We start from the raw sequence: 21,466 nt of genomic DNA on the forward strand, positions 1-21,466 counted from the left end.
AGTTATGGTACTAGTCTGGTGGCAAACCTTTGAACCTTCTCCAGTTTAGTCTTATTCTTGACTAGATATGGACTCCATGCTGGAGCTGCATACTTCAGGTATGGAGTATGACATATGTGGTATATAATGTTCTGAAAGATTCCTTACACAAGTTTCTAAAGGCCGTTCTTATGTTAGCATAAGACATATGTGGCATATGCCGCTGATGTTATCCTCCTGATATGAGCTTCAGGGGACAGGTCTGGCGTGATGTCAACCCCCAGGTCTTTCTCTCTCTCTGACTCTTGCAGGATTTCATCTCCCAAATGATACCTTGTATCTGGTCTCCTGCTCCCTACACCTGTCTTCATTGGTGTGTTGATGTGTTGAGGTGGTGGTGATGGCTACGGGAGGGAGGAACCGTGTGGGGCGGCCAGGGGGAGGGGGGTGATGGTGATGACACTATTGTGTTAGGGGGTCATGATGGTGATGAGGAAAGTGACCATAATGGGTACAGTAGCGATGAAGAGGGTGGTGGTTGTGATCATTAATAGTGTTGGTTGTGATGACCAATGAAGATAATTTGGATTATGGTGACTGGTAATAATAATAATGATGATGATGATGAAAGCAGTGAGTGATGGTGAAGGTCATGGCTATGCGTGATGGAAGTACTGTATTACCATTAACATCAAGGCTGGATACTTCACCAGGAAACAATGTGAGGCAGGTGAGTACAAGGAGAGACACTTACTGTGCTTACCATCGACCAGGAGGAAGAAATAATCCTCAGACTGCAGCACATAATTATCTTAAGAACATAATTGGATTGGAAACTATGACATTCAACCAGGTGTTAAATACGAAATTGGACATTACACCATGTAACAAATTCCTGGTTGGAATACTGCGTGGCTATTAAATATTTATATTTGTGTGTGTAGGGGCGGTCAGCAGAAAGATAGGCGTGGTAATTGGCTCGTTCCACTCGGTAATGGGCGGCTGTATTGTGTAATTGGCAGTGGTTTAGGACTTGATGAATACCTTTGACACAGTGGGGAGTGGCTAATGTGGATAGATTTTCATGTTGGGTTTGTGAAGTTAGCGAGCCATTATGGGTATCGGAGCAGTGTGTTGAGGATGTGACAGAGGAGAGGGAGAGGGGCATAGAGGTAGACGAACAAGTGAAGTAGGGAGAGCGGGCTGAGAGATGGAGAGACCAGGCAGTGTGTGGAGGATGTGACTGAGGAGAGGGAGAGGGGCATAGAGGTAGACGAACAAGTGAAGTAGGGAGAGCGGGCTGAGAGATGGAGAGACCAGGCAGTGTGTGGAGGATGTGACTGAGGAGAGGGAGAGGGGCATAGAGGTAGACGAACAAGTGAAGTAGGGAGAGCGGGCTGAGAGATGGAGACACCAGGCAGTGTGTGGAGGATGTGACTCAGGAGAGGGAGAGGGGCATAGAGGTAGACGAACAAGTGAAGTAGGGAGAGCGGGCTGAGAGATGGAGACACCAGGCAGTGTGTGGAGGATGTGACTGAGGAGAGGGAGAGGGGCATAGAGGTAGACGAACAAGTGAAGTAGGGAGAGCGGGCTGAGAGATGGAGACACCAGGCAGTGTGTGGAGGATGTGACTCAGGAGAGGGAGAGGGGCATAGAGGTAGACGAACAAGTGAAGTAGGGAGAGCGGGCTGAGAGATGGAGACACCAGTTTATTGCAAATAAATCTGTATATAGTAACCATCAACAGGAGGAGCGTTGCCTAGATTGAGTCGTTTTTTTTACCGAGGCTGACCATAGTTATATTTGTTACCTTGTGTGAAATAACTAGATAACATGAGCTTTTGTTACACGAAGATTGTGTGTGTGTGTGTGTGTGTGTGTGTGTGTGTGTGTGTGTGTGTGTGTGTGTGTGTGTGTGTGTGTGTGTGTGTGTGTGTGTGTGTGTGTGTGTGTGTGTGTACACACCCACGCACACGCACACGCGAACGCGCGCGTAGACTCCAGCTCAACTAGGTGAGTACACACACTGTTAGAGGGAGGTTTGGGGTGTCTGGGTATCCCTCCAAGGATATCAATAACTGGAAATTCTGTCTATCCGAGGTTGGGGGCCAGCCGCTTGAGGTTAGTTTCATTCAATTCTTCCCAGTAATTGCTGCTGTGTACGTGCCCAACATGGGCGGGTTGGGGTTGTTGTCAAAGAAAGAGAGTCCCAAGTGATGCTGTGTGAATTCCCCACCAAAATCTTGCAATGACATATGAATCAACTCGGAATTATTATAATTTTAATTGTGGCAATATTGGAAACTGCACTGACCATCCCAAAATTGTACATATTCTAATCATAATAGTTACCCCTTAAACCCCCAAATTTTTATATTGTTTTCCCTTATACTTTATGGATTGTGTGTGTGGACCCAAATTTGTTAAGTGTACTTATAATGGTAACGTTTGTGATATTGTAGGGGGGGGAGGGAGAGACCCGGGCACCGCTGGATGCCTCTTTTAGTTAATTACATGAGAAAGTCAAGTAACAACATTGCACGTAAACATTTAACATTATATACTGTACGATTTAGATACTCATTTACTACTGAGTAAAAGGAAACATTGCCCAAATGCTTCTGTCCTGCCGTGGGAATTGAACTCTGAACAAATCCACAAGGGCCGTGACGAGGATTCGAACCTGCGTCCGGGAGCATCCCAGACGCTGCCTTAATCGTATTGAACTCTGAACTTTTCGGCTGTGGCTCGATGCGCTGACTACCGTATTTATGAAACGGTAATATTCTTAATATTTATTGTAACCAAACATAAACTGTGCATTATGCCAGGACACAGTGACGGGAGGCGTCCCGTCCACCGGGAGAGTGGCGGGAGGCGTCCCGTCCACCGGGAGAGTGGCGGGAGGCGTCCCGTCCACCGGGAGAGTGGCGGGAGGCGTCCCGTCCACCGGGAGAGTGGCGGGAGGCGTCCCGTCCACCGGGAGGGTGGCGGGAGGCGTCCCGTCCACCGGGAGAGTGGCGGGAGGCGTCCCGTCCACCGGGAGAGTGGCGGGAGGCGTCCCGTCCACCGGGAGGGTGGCGGGAGGCGTCCCGTCCACCGGGAGAGTGGCGGGAGGCGTCCCGTCCACCGGGAGGGTGGCGGGAGGCGTCCCGTCCACCGGGAGAGTGGCGGGAGGCGTCCCGTCCACCGGGAGAGTGGCGGGAGGCGTCCCGTCCACCGGGAGGGTGGCGGGAGGCGTCCCGTCCACCGGGAGGGTGACGGGAGGCGTCCCGTCCACCGGGAGGGTGACGGGAGGAGTGCGGCTACACGGTCACAACGCGCGCTCACCCTCCTCCTCCAAGGTCTTATGACACCTTTTTTGTATTTGTTATTTAAACAAGTTAAGGTGCACACAACAATGTGCTGCTTTCCCGGTCTGTATGAAGGACTTGCAGAGTATAGATGAAATTCTGGGTAGAACACGAGAATCCTCGTCACGGCCCTTGTGGATTTGTTTGGGGAGTAGAAGAACTCCCAGAACCCCATCAACCAGGTATCAACCAGGTATCTTCCACTATTGGTGTGTGTGTATGTAGTAGTTGCATAGGTCAAAATACCTCATACCATTCGGTCGCAAATTATTGATATCAGGACACCCCACAAGTATAGTGTTGGAGTGTGTTCTACCTAATGTTCACATAGTTTAACATTTAGTGTGTTCATTGTTGGGGGAAGTCATTACCTGCAGCCACCTGTTGTATGTATCGATATCCCAGACTAATTATGGCAGTTACAATGTGTCACCGTCGAGTGGATGTGGTGTCCGTACATATAGTACTGTGGTCGGTACACACCTACGGGCTCACCGTAGCCCGTGCTACATGCACATTTCCATCTGAGTAACTAAATCTAAACAACAGCAGGAGCGACACGCCGCTCCCGCCACACTGGACAAGACACGCTTCAGTAACAATGTTTTCAACTTTGTTACATTAACGTTATTTGCTGGAGGGGGGGGGGGTATTCCCACTGCCAATATATAGTCACATACACTCTGTGGATAATAATATATTCACAACTCGGTTCCTGGAGCGGCTCTTCAGGCCATCCTCGTCCATGCTGGTGTCACAATTGGTGTTTATCATACATCCCCCCCCCTTCATCCAGTGGGCAGCGGTGGATTGCTTAAAATCACTCTTAGTTACCACCTACAGTCAGCAAACTGGGGATATTTGGCCAAGACTTCTGGCTGCAGATCATTTTAAATGTAATATTTACACATCTCTTGAACACTTGTTTTCACGTATCCTTTCGCACTATGTACTCCATCACATAGTGACGGAGGGTGTGCGAATATTTTTGTTGACACAGTTTACATTTGGTCAGGTCTACATCGGCAGATAATGAGAATTCCCAGAGATACTTGTAACCGAGTCTAAGTCGAGCAGTAGTAACATCTAGAAGTCTGCTGATTTTATTGGATGAACCATAGATGTGTGGCTCCTCTTGCATGATAGTATGATGATAGATGGAATTACTAGTATCGATTTCACTTTGCCTCAGAGCTACAAGATTTTGTTGAAGTTCTTGGTGTATTATTGCTTTCAGACTGCCTATTGACAATACAAGATTATGCTCAATTTCTCCTTTAAAAGCAGATTCTTTGGCTAACTCGTCAGCTCTTTCATGCACCCGGAGGCCAACATGAGATGGAGACCACATGAAATGGACTCTGTTACCATCATTAATAATTTTGTTGTATTTGTGTCTAGCTTCAGACAGGAGCATGTTACAGTTATGTCTTAAAGGGTTGAGAGCAATTAAGAATGATAAAGAGTCACTTTCAATTAATGTATCAAGTTTGGGGACTTGTACACATTTCAGTGCAAGAAGCAAGGCAAATAGTTCGGTCTGAAGGGCAGAGGCTCTCTTGGTACAAATTATAAATCTATACTGAGGTCAGTTTCAGTTTGAGTCATCCATTTGGAACAATGTTGACCTTCAATAAAGTAATTCTGGAGGGCTTCTGTGCAAGGGTTAAGATGAGTTAGCCTAAGCATTGTATAACAATTTGACAGTTATTTTCAGTAACACGATCAACGACACTCGGTATATAAAGTTCCTTCCTCATGTTAAGTATGTTTGTGGTACGAGTGCACCCAAGCATTATCCTCAAGGCTTCGTTCTGCAATTTTTCACTGAGAGAATGATGGTGCCTGACGTAGTGTATAAAATGGCAAGTTTAGCTTATTTAGTTCATATAACTAGTTACAGAGTTGATTAATATGTACGTTTATAATCTATTTATTATTGGTTTAGCGTATGAAATGTGGCGAAAGGATCACAGAGTCGACTAATTGTTCAGGAAGGAACTGTCAGGGGAAAGCGCCAAGCCATTACGACTATATAGCACTTAGAAGGGGTCAGGATAAGTATTTGGGATGGGACTGGGGGAGGGGGAAGGAATGGTGTCCAACCACCTGGACGGTGGGGGATTGAACGCCGACCTGCATGAAGCGAAACCGTCGAGTCCAAGTGGTTGGACTAACTGTTCAGGAGCTGGAATCCAAATTTTCTTCAGGTTAGCAGTTTACATTTGCGTGGGAAGTAATATCACTTGGTGTGTGACGCAGCCATCGAGGGGGGTTGGGGGGGGGGGCTACAGTCACACTGGGTCGAGCACACGTGTTTAAGCAAGTTTGTGATCAAGTTGTAAGGGTATTAGCTCTCTCTAATTACAGCATTATAGTTAATATTACAAAGGGAACATAGAGGAAATCGAACAAGAGAAGGGAGAGAAGAGATATTGAAACGGGGGAAAGGGAAAAGTTGTGAGAGGAAGAAGGGGAGAAGGAAAAAATAAGACATGAAGGGATGAGGGGCGGCGTTTGGGCTAGATAAGTTGAGCCCAACAAACGAGACTCTGGCCAGTTACAGAACTTAAAATTAAAGTGACCCAAACACGGCAGTGGAGTTTTAGTCCAGTTTTGTCTAGCTAAATGTTTTAGAATTTAATTATATTTAGTAATAGCTAACGTGTGCTCGAGGACACTAGATAGTAATTAATTGCTTAGTGGTGTGTTGCTTGTTCCAACACAAAGTTGCTTCTCGGCAGGCCCCGGGTTTTCTTACTCCTTTCGACATGAATTATTTTGTACAGTTTTGCCTGGAGAGAAGTGTAGAGGGGGAAAATGCTACAAATGTGAACAGTACTAAGGGAGTGACCTTGGCGAGAGTGGGATCACAACTGCTGGTTGCTAACTGTGCTACGCGCGGTGTTGCCACACGCGTGGCCTTGTGTACATTTGTGTACCCTTATTATTCGAGATACAACTCTGGCTAGTGTGATCGGTCATTGTGTTGTGTACGGAGGGGGGGGGGGGGTCCCCAATATAAATATAAATTCTAATGGTAATAAAGATGCTGGTGGCGTGTATAAGGTTAGCGGCTGTAGACGACAACAATGTTGTTTACAGTTGGATGATGAGCCTGTATCCGGGAGTCAGTGTGGACTATGTTGGTGCGAGGAGCGGGAGTGGCCTGGGCGGCCGGGCTTGGAGTGGACACCTGCCTCGCTAGTAGTGTCAGGTGTATTACACGTGTGACTCCGGGCGGTTTACTGCCACAGAAACAATGGCGGTTCTCGAGTACTTGGGGCACCACACCATCACACCCACTACACCCGTCTTCCCGAAACACGTGTTTCCGTCCATTACACGCGCTTTTCCGCCCAAAACACGTGCCTTTCCGCCAACTAAACACTTGTGGTCCGAGTGGTACGTACGAGGAGCTGCACTGGCGGTCCATCCATGACCGAGAGGCGTTCTGGGCGGAGGTGGGGGCTGGGGTGGAGTGGCACAAGCCCTTCACGAGGGTACTGGACGACTCACAGCTGCCCTTCTGTAGGTGGTACGTGGACGGGGAGCTCAACACCTGCCACAACGCCGTCGACCGTCACGTGACCGCTGGTCGGGGTGACCAGGTGGCCATCATCCACGACTCTCCCGTCACGGGCTCCGTCACCAAGACGACCTATTCCCAGCTTCAGGAACAAGTGTCTCTCATGGCCGGCGGCCTGGCCGAACTTGGTGTGGGTTACGGTGACCGCGTCATGATCTACATGCCCATGGTGACGGAAGCGGTAGTGGCCATGCTGGCCACAGTGCGGCTGGGGGCCACACACTCCTTGGTGTTCGGGGGGTTCGCGGCACGAGAGCTGGCAGCCCGCATATCCCACTTGCGGCCCCTAGTGGTGGTGAGCGCCTCCTGCGGCGTCGAGCCCTCGCGCCTAGTGCACTACAAGCCTATCCTGGACGAGGCCATCCAGCTGTCGTGCCACAAGCCGCAACACTGCGTCCTGCTGCAGCGGGAAGGTCTGCCAGAGGCCCCCCTGACCCCCGGGCGGGACGAGTCTTGGCACCACGTCATGGCCACGGCCTCTCCGGCACCCCCTCTCCCGGTCCACTCAGACCATCCTTGTTACGTCCTGTACACCTCTGGCACCACCGGGCAGCCCAAGGGCATCGTGCGGCCCACGGGTGGCCATGCTGCAGTCTTGCCATGGACCATGAAGGCCGTGTATGGCATGGAGCGTGGCGATGTGTGGTGGGCCGCGTCGGATCTGGGGTGGGTTGTGGGCCACTCATACATCTGCTACGGCCCCTTGTTGAACGGCAACACCACCGTCATCTACGAGGGCAAGCCCGTGGGCACCCCGGACGCCGGCCAGTTCTTCCGTGTTATTGAGGAACACGGCGTGAAGGGCATGTTCACGGCCCCCACGGCCCTGAGGGCCATCATACACCAAGACCCCGAGGCCACTCACGCTCGCAGGTACGACTTGTCAGCCCTCAAGTACCTGTTTGTGGCCGGGGAGCCGCTGGACCAGGAGACGCGGGCGTGGGCCCTGGAGACCTTCAGGGTGCCGGTGCTGGACAACTGGTGGCAGACGGAGACGGGCTACGCCATCACCGCCCACGCCGTCGGCTTGAACATGCCTCTCCACCCCCCTCGCGGCGCTACCGGTAAGCCCTTCGTCGGTTTCGACCTGTCTGTTGTGACTGAAGGTCGCGAGGCCGCCACGGGGGAGTTAGGACGCATCGTCTGCCGCCTGCCGCTGCCGCCTGGCTGCATGAGCACACTCTACAATGCCTCGGAACGTTTCGTGGAGACATACTTCACGCAGTTCCCCGGTTACTACGACACGATGGACGCCGGTGTTCGTGACGCAAATGGGTACGTAGGGGTCCAGTCGCGGGACGACGACGTCATTAACGTAGCGGGCCACCGCCTGAGCACCCTGTCGCTGGAGGAGGCCATGTTGGAACACCCTCAGGTAGTGGACGCGGCCGTGGTGGGGGTCCCGGACCCCATGAAGGGGGAAGTTCCATTCGGTTTTTTCGTGATGAAGGAGGGAAGCGAGTCGACGGAGGAGGAGACAGCGGAGGAGGTGGTGTCGGTGGTGCGGAGGGTGGTGGGGCCGGTGGCTGCCTTCCGCCTGTGTGCACGCGTCACCGGCCTCCCCAAGACGCGCTCTGGCAAGACTCCCAGGAGGAGCTTCGCCGACCTGGCCCGGGGTAAGGCCGTCCAGATCTCCTCTACCATCGAGGACCCGTCACTCTATCTCGATGTTCTCGATGCCCTCAGACGACGCGGTTATGCTCTCCACACTCCGGACCCCGCCATGCCATGACCTACCATCGCCTCTCGTCACCCCGTCACCACTGCTCCCAACACCTTCGTCTTGCCATCTGACCTCTAAAGTTGTGTTAAACACTGAACTTGCAGAGTGAACACTATTCCTGTGTTATAAAAAGTATTGAGCGCATCATACAGACCAAGAACAAGAACATTCTTAAGAATGTCATTTGGTGGAGTGTAGACACTTGCAGAGTTATGAGGCCAGCTGGGTCGTCTCTGTTGTTGGTGCCACTAATAGTTCTTGTAGTAGGAGAAGTGGGCAAGATGGGGTCGACTGTACCTATCGTGTGTCTGGGTAGCGTTCCTTGTTGCTTTATTTGTATGGCATGTGTATGGATATTTATATAATTTAAATAATTTTAGTAAATTGATGTGACCACCAGTTTATTCGTTGTCTATATATCCTTTATTATAGCTAACCGGATGGAGTACCCGGCTGTGCCCAGGTCTCTCTCCCCCTTCCCCCTCCCTTCTTCCCCTTTGTTTTTTTTCTCCCACTTTCATCCTTCTCTCATCTCATCCTCTATCACCCCTCCTTCCCTACAAATTTCTGCACCCCCCCCCCCCTCCCTTTCACATCTTCCCTCTGTCCAACCACTTGGGCTGGACGGTAGATCGACGATCTCGCTTCATACAGGTCGGCGTTCAATCCCCGACCGTCCAAGTGGTTGGGCTACCATTCCTCCCCCCCCCCTCCGTCCAAGTGGTTCGATACCATTCCTTTCCCCCGTCCCATCTCAAATCCTTATCCTCACCCTTTCCAAGTGTTATATAGTCGTAATGGCCTGGCGCTTTCCCCCGATAGTTCTCTTCCCTCCCCCCTCCTTCCCCATCCTATCCCAAGTCCATATCCTGACCCCCCTTTACATTGCTATGTAGTCGTAATGGCCTGGCGCTTTCCCCCTGATCATTCCCGCCCTCCTCTTCCCTCCCTCCCCCCCCCCCCCTCTCTCTCTTTCTGCGCTCAGAAAAAAAGTTTGGCCGCCTACTCTTGACAGATAGACATTGTTTTATAAATAAAGTTAATTTGTTTCGAGTGTCTTTAACAAGAGGGGTGGGTTTAAAAGACTAATCAGCATATTCTCCGCGAGATACCAGGGTTAGTTGTACAGCATTATCAGTAGAATTAGTAAACAGATAACATCTGTTATCATTGTAATCTCTCATTTCTGCTCCATCATTAGTAAGAGGAGAAAAACGAGTCAAATGTTCAGGTTGGTTACTCACACTGCCTCAGCTACCCACTCATACACGCTGCCACAACTACACACGCTACGGGCTCACCATAGCCCGTGCTACTTGGAACTTTTTGTTCCAAGTAGCGAATTTTAAACACCACCACCACCACCACCACTACAACAACATAGTCTGTTAAATTAGTGATCTGACTTTTTATCACAATTATATTTTATTATTTTCATCAAGTTAAATGCTTTTGAGACTAAAGTGTTTTGAAGATAGAAATATTTTTCTGTTACAATATGCAGGGTAATCTACAGGGTGGTGGTGGTTGTGCACCACACATCTTCCTGCAAAGATGGTATACTTATTTCCGGTTATATATATGCACCAAAGATGGGTTGCTGCGCTTCAATCTATCCGTATCGAGCACCATAGAACCAGAAACAAAGTATAACATGCATACAAATAAACATTACCTACATATGTGTGTAGTTGTTTAATATACTGTATGGTTGATATTATGAACATAGCTATTAATGCGTTTATTGGGCGTCCTAAGCCCAGTTTTAAGAATAAAGGTAACTGCAGAAAGCCTATTGGTCCATACGAATAGTTTAATAGCTCATGAGTCATAACTTATACATAGAATAAGGTAGGGGCTAGGGAATACCACTCATTAAGGTGTCCAGCTCTTTCTAGTTACATTCTGATGTCCTTGGAGCACCAAAGAGGTCTTCCTCTTGGATAAATGACTTTATTTCCAATGAAGATGCATTTAGGAAAATATTTCTGTGTGGGGGTTTCACCGCAGATTTAGTACATAGTAACGTATCCAAGCACCAAGGCAGACTTGTCAGGTTACACTCGTCTTGTGGAGTCTGGAATTGTGAGGCGGTGATCATGCTTATGCTGCCAATGAATGCAACGCGCACGTAGTAGCAGACAGTTTTCAATGTGAAGATCATAGTTACCCAGGTTGCAAGCAGAGATTCACTATACCCTTATATTTCCACGTTTTAAAAGTAGCTTTGCGCAAATAATCATTACTCATGCTCACCAAAAAAGAATGAAACATATATTGTTTAAAAATAATGGGTGGTAAAGAGAAGTGTGTGGATGTTGAAGCGTGACACAATAGCCTCAAAGAAGTGAAAAAGAGCCAACTCGCTGGAGAGGTCCGGGTCTTGGCCCTTGACGAGAAGAGCTGCACGCTTGAAGACAGACCGCTGTGCACCTCAGCCTGGTGGATATTGTTAACACATACGGTTATCTTCAATGGACAGGAAACGTTACATTGTTCACATGCACAATAGCCTCCTCCATGGCTAACCCCATCTCGTGTACAGTTTATTTTCCATCTGTTTTCTCCCAACCCGACATATTGGGCTGCGGTTGTTTATCTGAGTGTTTGGCCTACGCTATTTGCTTACAGTGTCAGAATTTCAGATATTATATCATTAACAAGAAGTGTGCCATAAAATGTCGGGCTTGGAACGATCGAGACAAATGCTTGGCCATTGTGCAGTCTAGACCAGCAACCCGTCTCCCCGAGAGTTCCCAACGTCACAAAACATAATGTACTAAATTGTCCTAACCTAACCTAACCTAACCAAGGACCCATGAATTGAAAACGTGACATTGTCAATTTATCGAGCTACTATGATTTATAGTACTTCATATTTTAATTATATTTTGAGGTTGGGGATTTATACGTTAAAATGTGATGTACTATTCGAGAGGACGGGTTGAAGTAACAGTATGCCCAAGTGTCCCAAGAGTGGCCACGCAGCTGTCGTTACGCCACATCTCGCATGGTACACACCTTCATAAAGCAGACCAGCCACATGTACTTGTAGCCTAATACGAGTCTTCTCCCGTAAAGGTATTCCTTATTCCGACTTTTACCCAGGTATTCATGCCTCCATCCTTGCCCGCTGGCAGAGTTGTTGGTCTTCTGTTATTGGTAACAAACTGCGTACTCTTAAGAGTCGCGTGTCCCAGTGGCCTTCCTCCTGCCACCGTACCCGGCGGTGGGAAACGGCTCTGGCTAGGTTACGTATTGGCCATATCCGTTTAACTCACGGTCACTTAATGGAGCGCCGCCCTGCTCCTTATTATCCAAATTGCATTGTCCCTCTTACGGTCGTGCATATCCTTATTGAATGTCCTGACTTCCAGGACGAGCGTGTGTCTTGTTTTCCGACCGTCCCCCTCGGTCGCTTGTCCCTCGATAGAATTCTTGGCGACTCGGATACTTTTGATATCGTTCGCCTTATGCGTTTCTGTTCTCGTATTGGCATCCTTGGTGATATTTAGCGCCCTCTGATTATTCCGCACATTTGATGGTGCTACATAGCCTTCCCGGTTTGGTGCCTTCTATTGATAATTACTTACTTAATACGAGTCTGACAGCGACCACGTCTTCAACCCTTGCTTAAAAGCACTGATTTTAGCAGTGTTACAGATTGAAATTGTTTGATTAGTTCCTTGTGGTATTTGTGTTATTATCCTAGCCTATTAGGCTAGGAACTATAATATAACAGATTCCCGAGTTTACAGTCAGTAATCCGAATTATATGGGCGCTCCCCCCATTCGAGTTTGGCTAGCCATTTTCCATTTACCGAGACATGTCTAAAATGAAGACGTTCAAATTTTCATTCAGCAGAAATCTCAGTAACCCGAACTGGTATTCGAGTTCAAGGGAAAAATTAAAAAAAAAAATGTTGAACGTGAATTCAATCTGATTATTTGGTAAATCAGATTACTGGGATCCGAATTACTGAGCTCTTATGATGTCAAAGGGTTATCCGCTGGGTGAGGGAGGTGGTGCTGCTGTCCGCTGGGTGAGGGAGGTGGTGCTGCTGTCCGCTGGGTGAGGGAGGTGGTGCTGCTGTCCGCTGGGTGAGGGAGGTGGTGCTGCTGTCCGCTGGGTGAGGGAGGTGGTGCTGCTGTCCGCTGGGTGAGGGAGGTGGTGCTGCTGTCCGCTGGGTGAGGGAGGTGGTGCTGCTGTCCGCTGGGTGAGGGAGGTGCTGCTGTCCGCTGGGTGAGGGAGGTGCTGCTGCTGCTGTCCGCTGGGTGAGGGAGGTGGTGCTGCTGCTGTCCGCTGGGTGAGGGAGGTGCTGCTGCTGCTGTCCGCTGGGTGAGGGAGGTGCTGCTGCTGCTGTCCGCTGGGTGAGGGAGGTGCTGCTGCTGCTGTCCGCTGGGTGAGGGAGGTGCTGCTGCTGCTGTCCGCTGGGTGAGGGAGGTGCTGCTGCTGCTGTCCGCTGGGTGAGGGAGGTGCTGCTGCTGCTGTCAGCTGGGTGAGGGAGGTGCTGCTGCTGCTGTCCGCTGGGTGAGGGAGGTGCTGCTGCTGCTGTCCGCTGGGTGAGGGAGGTGCTGCTGCTGCTGTCCGCTGGGTGAGGGAGGTGCTGCTGCTGCTGTCCGCTGGGTGAGGGAGGTGCTGCTGCTGCTGCTGTCCGCTGGGTGAGGGAGGTGCTGCTGCTGCTGTCCGCTGGGTGAGGGAGGTGCTGCTGCTGCTGTCCGCTGGGTGAGGGAGGTGCTGCTGCTGCTGTCCGCTGGGTGAGGGAGGTGCTGCTGCTGCTGTCCGCTGGGTGAGGGAGGTGCTGCTGCTGCTGTCCGCTGGGTGAGGGAGGTGCTGCTGCTGCTGTCCGCTGGGTGAGGGAGGTGCTGCTGCTGCTGTCCGCTGGGTGAGGGAGGTGCTGCTGCTGCTGTCCGCTGGGTGAGGGATTTGCTGCTGCTGCTGTCCGCTGGGTGATTGAGGTGCTGCTGCTGCTGTCCGCTGGGTGAGGGAGGTGCTGCTGTCCGCTGGGTGAGGGAGGTGCTGCTGTCCGCTGGGTGAGGGAGGTGCTGCTGTCCGCTGGGTGAGGAAGGTGCTGCTGTCCGCTGGGTGAGGGAGGTGCTGCTGCTGCTGTCCGCTGGGTGATTGAGGTGCTGCTGTCCGCTGGGTGAGGGAGGTGCTGCTGCTGCTGTCCGCTGGGTGAGGGAGGTGCTGCTGCTGCTGTCCGCTGGGTGAGGGAGGTGCTGCTGCTGCTGTCCGCTGGGTGAGGGAGGTGCTGCTGCTGCTGTCCGCTGGGTGAGGGAGGTGCTGCTGCTGCTGTCCGCTGGGTGAGGGAGGTGCTGCTGCTGCTGTCCGCTGGGTGAGGGAGGTGCTGCTGTCCGCTGGGTGAGGGAGGTGCTGCTGTCCGCTGGGTGAGGGAGGTGCTGCTGTCCGCTGGGTGAGGGAGGTGCTGCTGTCCGCTGGGTGAGGGAGGTGCTGCTGTCCGCTGGGTGAGGGAGGTGCTGCTGTCCGCTGGGTGAGGGAGGTGCTGCTGCTGCTGTCCGCTGGGTGAGGGAGGTGCTGCTGCTGCTGTCCGCTGGGTGAGGGAGGTGCTGCTGCTGCTGTCCGCTGGGTGAGGGAGGTGCTGCTGCTGCTGTCCGCTGGGTGAGGGAGGTGCTGCTGCTGCTGTCCGCTGGGTGAGGGAGGTGCTGCTGTCCGCTGGGTGAGGGAGGTGCTGCTGTCCGCTGGGTGAGGGAGGTGCTGCTGTCCGCTGGGTGAGGGAGGTGCTGCTGTCCGCTGGGTGAGGGAGGTGCTGCTGTCCGCTGGGTGAGGGAGGTGCTGCTGTCCGCTGGGTGAGGGAGGTGCTGCTGTCCGCTGGGTGAGGGAGGTGCTGCTGTCCGCTGGGTGAGGGAGGTGCTGCTGTCCGCTGGGTGAGGGAGGTGCTGCTGTCCGCTGGGTGAGGGAGGTGCTGCTGTCCGCTGGGTGAGGGAGGTGCTGCTGTCCGCTGGGTGAGGGAGGTGCTGCTGTCCGCTGGGTGAGGGAGGTGCTGCTGTCCGCTGGGTGAGGGAGGTGCTGCTGTCCGCTGGGTGAGGGAGGTGCTGCTGTCCGCTGGGTGAGGGAGGTGCTGCTGTCCGATGGGTGAGGGAGGTGCTGCTGTCCGCTGGGTGAGGGAGGTGCTGCTGTCCGCTGGGTGAGGGAGGTGCTGCTGTCCGCTGGGTGAGGGAGGTGCTGCTGTCCGCTGGGTGAGGGAGGTGCTGCTGTCCGCTGGGTGAGGGAGGTGCTGCTGTCCGCTGGGTGAGGGAGGTGCTGCTGCTGCTGCTGTCCGCTGGGTGAGGGAGGTGCTGCTGCTGCTGTCCGCTGGGTGAGGGAGGTGCTGCTGCTGCTGTCCGCTGGGTGAGGGAGGTGCTGCTGCTGCTGTCCGCTGGGTGAGGGAGGTGCTGCTGCTGCTGTCCGCTGGGTGAGGGAGGTGCTGCTGCTGCTGTCCGCTGGGTGAGGGAGGTGCTGCTGCTGCTGTCCGCTGGGTGAGGGAGGTGCTGCTGCTGTTGTCCGCTGGGTGAGGGAGGTGCTGCTGCTGCTGTCCGCTGGGTGAGGGAGGTGCTGCTGCTGCTGTCCGCTGGGTGAGGGAGGTGGTGCTGCTGCTGTCCGCTGGGTGAGGGAGGTGCTGCTGCTGCTGTCCGCTGGGTGAGGGAGGTGCTGCTGCTGTCCGCTGGGTGAGGGAGGTGCTGCTGCTGCTGTCCGCTGGGTGAGGGAGGTCCTGCTGCTGCTGTCCGCTGGGTAAGGGAGGTGCTGCTGCTTATTATCTTTCACAGGTCTCTCTTCCCTGCCCTCGTTCGGAATGGGACGATTGGGCACAGCCGTTTGGACGTTGAGAGTTTTGGCACGGCCGCTTGGCCGCCAGCTGATTTGGCGCCAGGCTTTGGATGCCAAGAAAAAAATGTTGAATGATGCATCATCATTCAAAGGTAGAACTTTACAAACTTTTAAAAATGTAACTATTAAAAAATAAAAATCTCAAATCTGTGAATCACTAAAAATTGTGCGTGCGCGCGTGCGTTAGCGTGTTTACTTTCATGTGTGCCCCCTTTTGCCAGCTTGATGAAGGCCAAAGGGGTAGGTGCGGGAATAGAGAGAGTGAGTGGAGTTATAGGGGGGCATGGCTTGTATAGGAAGTCTGGGGCTGATATTTAAGGGCTGGGGCTGACTGGAGTATGTTGCGGGCAGTTTGGGAAATAAAGTTAGTAATGTAGTCTGGAATCCATTAAGTTGTTGACACCGTGGCTGGCATCAATACACCCCTCTACACCAGACTACAATATCTGGTGAAAACACACACATACATACGCACGCGCACACACGTACATAGGGCTCTGAGTATGGTGTAATTGATTTAAGTGCGTACCTGCTATCTTGATGGCCAGGGTTTAAGTCTCCTGGTGGGTGTGTCTAAAGTTCATTAGAAAGCGTTATATAACAAAGAGTGCTGGGTAGACGGGACACCACGAGCGTAGCTCTCATTCTGTAACTACACTTGGGTAATTACACTCGCTCTCTGAAGGAATGTACAGTATACACAAAGGTGTACTTTGCTTCTCACTGTGAAAGTTTACTTCCATCCTGGACTATGTTCAGGACTAATGTATACTTGCTGGCTTGTCAGTAAACTATTTTTGAATGGTTAATTTCTTTATTGCATTTAATTGTTGTCTACCTCAATAATTTGTGTAAGCCACACATCATATGATGCCTTATTGCAGTAGATGGAGATATAAACTTTTTCTTTTAAATTAGACCTCAAACTTTAAATTGATAGTTTAAATATAAAATGTTACCATGCATAAATTGAATGTACTGTATTTTAAAAGCCGATTAGAATACTGCCTCTGTGAGTAAATAGTGTGTGTTGATGTGTGCTGATGTACAAGTGATCCTTAACTCTCAGGCAACAGCTACGGAGGAGAAGTCGTCCCAGAGTACAAAGCCACTAAGAGCACACACTTTATTGTTCCTGCTAAGGTGAGTCTTCCTTTGTTGTAAATTAATAAAAAAATTCTTCTTTGACTTTCGAGGATTTTTTGTACTGCGAACTATCATAACAGGCAAGTTGAACAAACTGCTATGTACCAGCATTGTAGTAGGCAGCTGGAATATTAAACAATTATGAAAAGAAAGTGTTAAAATCTATTTATAAAATTTACTCTTAACATGTTTAGTATTTCAGTAATTGAAAAAACTATCACAAAGAATCCATGATGATAGGATTGCCTGGAACATTTTCTAGTGTGAAGATCTCCCTCAAAAATGGAGCAACTATGTAGAACAAGGCAGCAGGGCGTGTGAATACCACAACCCGTCCTCGACTCAAGTCAATTACATCCAGCGGTCGACCCCACAGACGTATTCATAAACTTGTACATGCTGTTCATTCAAAACAGGAATTTTTTCATATATAAATTAATATTATAATAGCATATTGTGCATATACGTGTATAGACATTGGTTAGGTTAGGTGTTTAGGTTCTGTTGGCGAGTATTTGTATTTGTAGTAGTTTATGAGGATGGGCTGGTATTCCAGCCCGTCCTCATAAACAAAGGCCAAAAGTGATTCCGTGACCGTTTGAACACTTCTCAAACAGTGCTTCACTGACGACTTGTTCGAACCACAACTCTGTAAATGCTTCACCCACATACTACAAATACAAATAATCATCAACAGAACCTAAACATCTAACCTAACCAATGCCTAAATATGAACAGTATGCTAACATACAATATTATTATTTGATATTTGAGAAAATTCCAATTTTGAATGAACAACTTGTTAAAATTTATGAATGTGTCTTTGGGGTCGATTGCTGGATGGCATGAACATAGAAGGAGGATGGGTGGGTGAATACTGTCCGCATGTTTGGTTGCATTTTATGATTATTATTTTCACAATGGTTGTGAATTTGATTTCTTAATGTCATTTATGTCATTTTGCTCTCATAGAGGCATCATGAATGATATCTAGATGGGGTTTACTACTTTTTTGTGCCACAGATGATGCTGAATAATTCTCCAGGCTGTCTTTTTACTAATTATGTACTTTAAAATTTTTTTAATTTCACAAGAGTATTAGGATCATATACCACGGTATATTTAGCCCATCCTCCTGTTTTGGTAGTACTGTACTGTTCTCATAATAACGATATGGACCATAGTATATGTACTGACATACAACGAAATTAGGAAGTAGAAATCTGAATTATTGAATTGTATTGAGTTGGCATAAAAGCAAACTGGGAAAACAAATTTTTGACTTGTGTTGCTTTGACAAATTAAACTAAACCTATTCTAACCTCCCTAGGCCTAATACACAGTACCTGAGGCCTAATATAGTACATATGTGTGCTATACTAGTCCTAGGAATATTTAAGATTGTGTTTTAGCTTCATTTATTTTAAAAGAATTGCTTACTAGTCAATTTACTACTCTCTAGAAGCTAAGAACGTACGATTTCTGACTATTGACGATCATCATATTAGGTACTATCTAAACAGGAGTGGATGATATAGTATACTTTATATACCTGTACAAAACTTTCAGCTGTAGCTCATTCTCATGTGTACTATGTAAAATTAATATTTTGTTTACAGTATTTACTAGTGATATTTTTAATGAGATGTTTTATCTCCAGGATACATCTCTTCTGTCATCATGTGTAGGGCCAAGAGTGATTGTTGACTGGCTGTGGGACAGTATTAAACTTCAGAAGCTCCAGCCCACCAAAATGTACTACAGTTAGCCCACCACCACAAGATAGTACATGTTCCTGCACATTTACACCTTTCCCTGACATAGCTGCTGCCTTTAAAATGTGTAGTCAGTAGTGGCATAAGTTCTTGTAACACTATATTTGTTTCATATATGCTGTTGTACTGAAGCATCTTCTTCCCAATGACATCATAAATCAAAGATAGGGTTGCTCAGTATACATTTATACTGTACTGTAATAATGTAGTAGCTTTGACCGACCCATATTAATGAAAGCTGCAGCAAGGACTATCTGTTGCTGATAAGCTTTACCATATTGTGATTGTGTTGTGTGCTGCCATTACTAAGGGTTTACAGCCCCCATTACAATTCTTATTTAAAAGTGGAATTATTTGGTCTTGCCTAAAAAGTATTTTTTCGCATGAAATAGTAAGTATTGTACCTGAAAAAGGGTTTGAGAAAGTTGGAAAATATATTTCTGTAGAATATCAAGTAAATACTGTGTGAGGAGGCCAGTTGTGGATGTTTACATGCCAGGAGTTTAAATTTATTATTAAATAAATTATATTTATATGAATATTCTGGATTATGTACAGAAGTATGAGGTTTTGCAGTTATACTAACTTTGTTGCAAAAAAAATTAAAAAAAAAAATTTAATGCAATGGTTATATTATTCCAATAGTAACTTTTGTGTATACTATGATAAAATAGTTCATCAAATCATTAGACAGAGAGAGTTGTTGTGTAAAATAATCTTTCTTGGACCACATCAAAAATACCAATACAGTATAAGCAAAATAATAATTATAAACCTTATTGTCAGATATCCCATAAGTGTGTATATACAGTATATGTATTACACATCTTTATAATTGCAGGATATAAGCAAGAGATATACCTAGATTCACTTATACAGTTTATAAGATATATATATCTCTTATATATATATGATATATAAGTGGATATACAAGGGATATATCTTATATGTATAAGATATTAACTTATATCATGTAACATAATTACCAGATATAAGCAAAAATAATAATTACAAACCTTATTGTCAGGTAACCCATAAGTGTGTATTTATGTATTACACATCTTCATAATTACAGAATATTTCTTTTGTAAGAATAATTATTTTCTAATATCTAGTTATGGCAGTACGGTGGCATTAATTACTTACCTATCATTTCCTTACTCTCAAAATTCCTCCAAGTAAGCAACTATTGCAGACTAACAACTGCATGTGTACAGTACAGGGACATCTCCCTCAAGTGGATCAATTTGGGTTGTATTGTATAGGAATCTCCATTCAGGTACAGCATAGCAAATTTACTATTTTCTCTATTTTTGTGTCACAATTAATGCAGTATTATTAGTATATATTTTAATAACCAAATCCCATGGACAAGTAAATACAGAACTTAATATAGAAAAATATTTTTGTTTTCTGCACCACAAATCCCAATTATCTGGAAATTGCATCACTAATCCAGTCAACTGAAGTACAGTATGACCTATCATAATTTTTCATTTATATCTGAACTTTCACTGAACTGTGTTCCATTCAAGTAAGTGTCACTGTAGTTGTTCTGAACATGATGCATAATATCTCATTCTGCTCCATGTAATGCCATTTCTAGACTGACACCAGATATACGCTGTTTCTCTTTCCATGAACTGATGGTTTATACATCATTCGAACCCACTGTCTGTCGGTCTCAGGTCCCTCAATCACATATCTTATTCTACTTTATCACTCTAACGTCTTTGTTCTTTTCCCCATTCCTCTTGTTCCATACACCTTTGTATTATTGTTCAAAGCACTTGAATAATTTTTTTCAACATCTCAAAATTGTTTTCTATTGTTAAGAGAGCACTGATCGGATTTGGTTTGTATTTTTAATAATCAATACTAGTGTGAATATATAAGTATTGTGGCTGCATGCAGCCAGTTGGCAAATGAGAGATGTCACATTAATAAGCAGCATTAGAGAAATGAACTCTACTTCCCTGTGTGTTTCATTGAGGTAAAGTATATTTGACATTCATCCTTGAATGCTCAAAGATGCATAATATTATTGATGCTCTTTTTGTTAGACTGATACTGTTTGTATTCATTAGGCAACTAGTACAAGTTATTGAGAGTAAAAGCAATTATTCTCATATTACAGTACTGTTCTTGCCTTATGGTTGTGAAGATATGCACACATTACTGGTACACAATATTTAAAAGGTATCTTAATTCTTTGTGATTCATCATATCCAAGTCTTCTTCACTTTTGTGTTACTTGCAGTTCTGAATTTACTATAATTCAGTAATATATATTTGCTCTATGTGGTAAGTAAAAAATGATTTATGGTACATAACTTTTAATACTACTCAGCACAGAAGAGAGAGGGAGAGAAGAGATAATATTCTGCTGTGTGTATGTAATTACCTATGTGTAATTACATACACACACACAATATGTATGTGTGTATCGAGTGTGTGTGTGTGTGTGCGTGTGTGTGTGTGTGTGTGTGTGTGTGTGTGTGTGTGTGCGTGCGTGTGTGCGTGCGTGTGTGCGTGTGTATTCTTTGTACATATTACTGTACTAATTTTATATGTATTCAACTATTTGAGAGTGCACACATGCTGGAATAAAGTGTTTGTAAATTTTACTGTATAAAATTTATGCCACAGTTCAAAGTTGTATTAGCTAGCAGGGACCATATATTAGATAGCAATTTTGACAATTTATAAGGAGTGATAACATAAATATTTGTAAATAAATTCAAACTGTGTCATTAAAAAAATCACCAATTAAGTGATAGAATCTATTTGTTACATAATTCCTGATTGCTATTTATTTTATTTGATGTGAACAAACTTATTATGAAAAGTTCAGTTATCAGTTAATGTTTTCGGTCGAGTATTTTGTTAATATGGGATATGAAAACGAAAACCTCGCCAATGTGATATATCTATGAGAACATTATGTGAAGCAGTGAGGGGATTCCAACCCAGGTCGAGGGTTCGAATCTACTCGTTGCTTCAAATGATTTTCTCAATAATAATACTAATAAGAAAATGAGGCATTGGCCTGATATTCTCCAGTTAATCAATGAT

General features: G+C 47.3%; 2 protein-coding genes and 1 long non-coding RNA gene across 6 annotated transcripts in view; 2 read left to right on the plus strand and 1 right to left on the minus strand.

The window, feature by feature from the left end:
- Positions 1-21,164, plus strand: part of DNAlig3 (DNA ligase 3) — a 48,809-nt gene extending 27,645 nt beyond the window's left edge. For 3 of the 4 annotated variants that reach the window (XM_045747960.2, XM_045747959.2, XM_045747961.2), the window contains exons 22-23: positions 16,547-16,613; positions 18,277-21,164. In XM_045747960.2, the coding sequence (XP_045603916.2) occupies positions 16,547-16,613; positions 18,277-18,384 (175 nt within the window). In that variant the 3' untranslated portion in view covers positions 18,385-21,164. Of the gene's footprint in view, positions 1-16,539; positions 16,614-18,276 lie in introns of all 4 variants that reach the window. The other variant, XR_011229508.1, reaches the window with a different exon arrangement.
- The window catches only part of LOC138368167 (uncharacterized), a 123,012-nt gene that overhangs the window by 9,035 nt on the left and 92,511 nt on the right, over positions 1-21,466 (minus strand). The gene's annotated exons all lie outside the window — the stretch shown is intronic.
- On the plus strand, positions 6,317-9,048 carry LOC123761769 (acyl-CoA synthetase short-chain family member 3, mitochondrial). The gene has a single exon (XM_045747962.2). The coding sequence runs from the start codon at positions 6,476-6,478 to the stop codon at positions 8,651-8,653; it is 2,178 nt and encodes a 725-aa protein (XP_045603918.2). The 5' UTR covers positions 6,317-6,475; the 3' UTR covers positions 8,654-9,048.

Source organism: Procambarus clarkii, chromosome 24 (assembly GCF_040958095.1).
Source record: "Procambarus clarkii isolate CNS0578487 chromosome 24, FALCON_Pclarkii_2.0, whole genome shotgun sequence".
Taxonomy (NCBI): domain Eukaryota; kingdom Metazoa; phylum Arthropoda; class Malacostraca; order Decapoda; family Cambaridae; genus Procambarus; species Procambarus clarkii.

Coding starts and splice junctions, on each gene's coding strand:
- LOC123761769 (XM_045747962.2), top strand. CDS start 6,476: ATGTTGGTGCGAGGAGCGGGAGTGGCCTGGGCGGCCGGGCTTGGAGTG.